Source organism: Vanessa cardui, chromosome W (genome assembly GCF_905220365.1).
Source record: "Vanessa cardui chromosome W, ilVanCard2.1, whole genome shotgun sequence".
In the NCBI taxonomy this organism is placed as follows: Eukaryota; Metazoa; Arthropoda; class Insecta; order Lepidoptera; family Nymphalidae; genus Vanessa; species Vanessa cardui.
The window spans coordinates 6235106-6237290 of record NC_061153.1 but is presented as its reverse complement, the minus strand read 5'-3'; the positions used below and the strand labels follow the sequence as shown (position 1 = coordinate 6237290).

At 34.8% G+C, this 2185-nt stretch overlaps 1 protein-coding gene across 1 annotated transcript; it reads left to right on the top strand.

Moving 5' to 3' along the window:
- Positions 1–200: 200 nt before the first annotated feature.
- LOC124542676 lies at positions 201–1633 on the top strand. Its single transcript, XM_047120602.1, has one exon. The coding sequence runs from the start codon at positions 201–203 to the stop codon at positions 936–938; it is 738 nt and encodes a 245-aa protein (XP_046976558.1). The 3' UTR covers positions 939–1633.
- Positions 1634–2185: the final 552 nt, after the last annotated feature.

Genomic DNA, 2185 nt, shown 5'->3' with positions numbered 1-2185 from the left:
CGGGTAGGAGTGAAACTGACAACACAGCTGTTTTTGACACTCGTATTTATTTTTAAAAATTTAATTAATTTAATGCATAAATTACTTATGTGCATATAATCTTGCACCTTACTACCTACCAGCAAGTGTTTTCCTTTTGATTTACACTTTAATTCAAATAAAAGTCATTACCAACTAAAACCACCACATCACTCACAACAATGGAGGCCATGAAGGACTCAATTTCTGCACTGTCAGACATGTTCAACGCCAGAATGTCTGAATTCCAAAGGGAGTTAAACAAAGGAAATTCACCAGCTTCCACTGCAACACTATCCTCAGATTTTTCAGCTTTTAAAACCTTTATCGTCACGGCACTGAACACACTTCAGCGTCAGGTTGAATTTCTTGGCAGAGAAATTGATCGGCTAGAGATGAGACGCAGAAGGAAGATGTTGTTACTCCATGGGCTGCCGGAAGACAAATCTGAGGACACTTCGGCTCGTGTTACCACCGTTGTAGCGGACCATCTCAACCTTGGAAATTTCTCTAGCAATAGCATCAAGGCATCTTATAGGTTGGGTCGCCCACTGGACAATAAGCCTAGACCTATAGTAATAAAATTCACTGATGCTGCTAGTCGAGATAAGGTCTGGTTCGTCAAATCCAAACTTAAGGGTACTGGATTTACACAGTCAGAATTCTTGACAAAAACCCGACACCGAGTGTTCTTAGAGGCAAGACAGCGTTTCGGCGTAAGCAATTGCTGGACACGGGATGGCTGCATCCACATTGTAACTCCGGATGGCGTGCACCACAGGGCTGAGTGCATATCCGATCTTGATTGCATCTCCAATTCGTCATCCTCTCAAAAATCTCCACCACCAGTGAAGACTGCAGCATCCAGAGTTGATCAAAAAGTGATTGCTCCTCGTACCAAACGAGTGGTAAAAAAATAAGTGATTACCATTTTATTTTAATCAGTTCTTATTTTAATTCTTATTAGTCGTTCCTCATGTATTCTTCATTTGTGATGGCACCTTATTAATTATTTGCCGATTACAACAATATTAATTAATTCCACAACGTACCCACATTTACTTTCTTAATATGTATGTTTTTGTTTTAATATAACTTTTTATTAGGTACATTATGCGAGAACATTGTTTATATCTTTGACAATGATAGCCTGACATGCAGAACGGGTTGCCAGTTGCTATACGTTCGGAAATAACTATTACTTAGTATAAATAATAGATAGTTATTTAATTAGATTGTCTCATATTTATTTATTTATTTATTTATTTAATTAGATATCTATCTAGATATTTAATTAGATATTAGATTTTTTACATTAGATTTTATTATAGTGCAATTAATAATTTTTCGGTTGCTTTTATGACGTAGTGATTTTACTTTTTACTTTATGATTAGTTATTATCATTTTTTTTTTCTCGTTGTAAGATTTTTGTAAGATGTATTTGCTGTCATTGTCTTATTATAAATTGTTGGTTTTTTAGGGTATAAAGTGTAAAGCTTTCTTTTTTCATACGCTGGCGGGTGTATGGACGACATATAGATTAGACCTCATTTATATTAATCTTAGTTTATTTTCGTTTTAATTACATTTATATTTATTTATTCATTTTTTTTTTTTTTTTTTATTTTTTACATACATATTATATACTTTTCTTTATATATATATATTTATATTTATTATGACAAGCGACAATAACGACATCTATCATTCTTTTTCTTCTTCGACTGGTGTGATCAGTGATGATTTAAGTTTTCACAGTATTCCTTCCCTCTCCGAAACTCTTGATTCCCAATTCCATGATCTACCAAAAACCTTTAACATCATCCATATCAATGCGCTCATTATCCCGATATGTTATCTTCATTCCATAATAAAAACATTCACGCTATTTTAGTATCAGAATCTTGGCTGAAACCTTGTCTACCCTCAACTTCCTACTCTCTTCCTGGTTTCCATCTTATCCGCAATGATCGTATTGGCCGAACAGGGGGTGGTGTTGCAATTTACTTGCGACCCCATATCCCCTTTACCATTATTAACACTTCCGTCTCATGTGACGGTCATGGCCCCGAACATCTTTTCATTGAGATCATATTCTCTCACACAAAACTTTTATTAGGTGTTTATTATAGCCCATCACTAACTGTTGACTATTTTGGTTCCTTT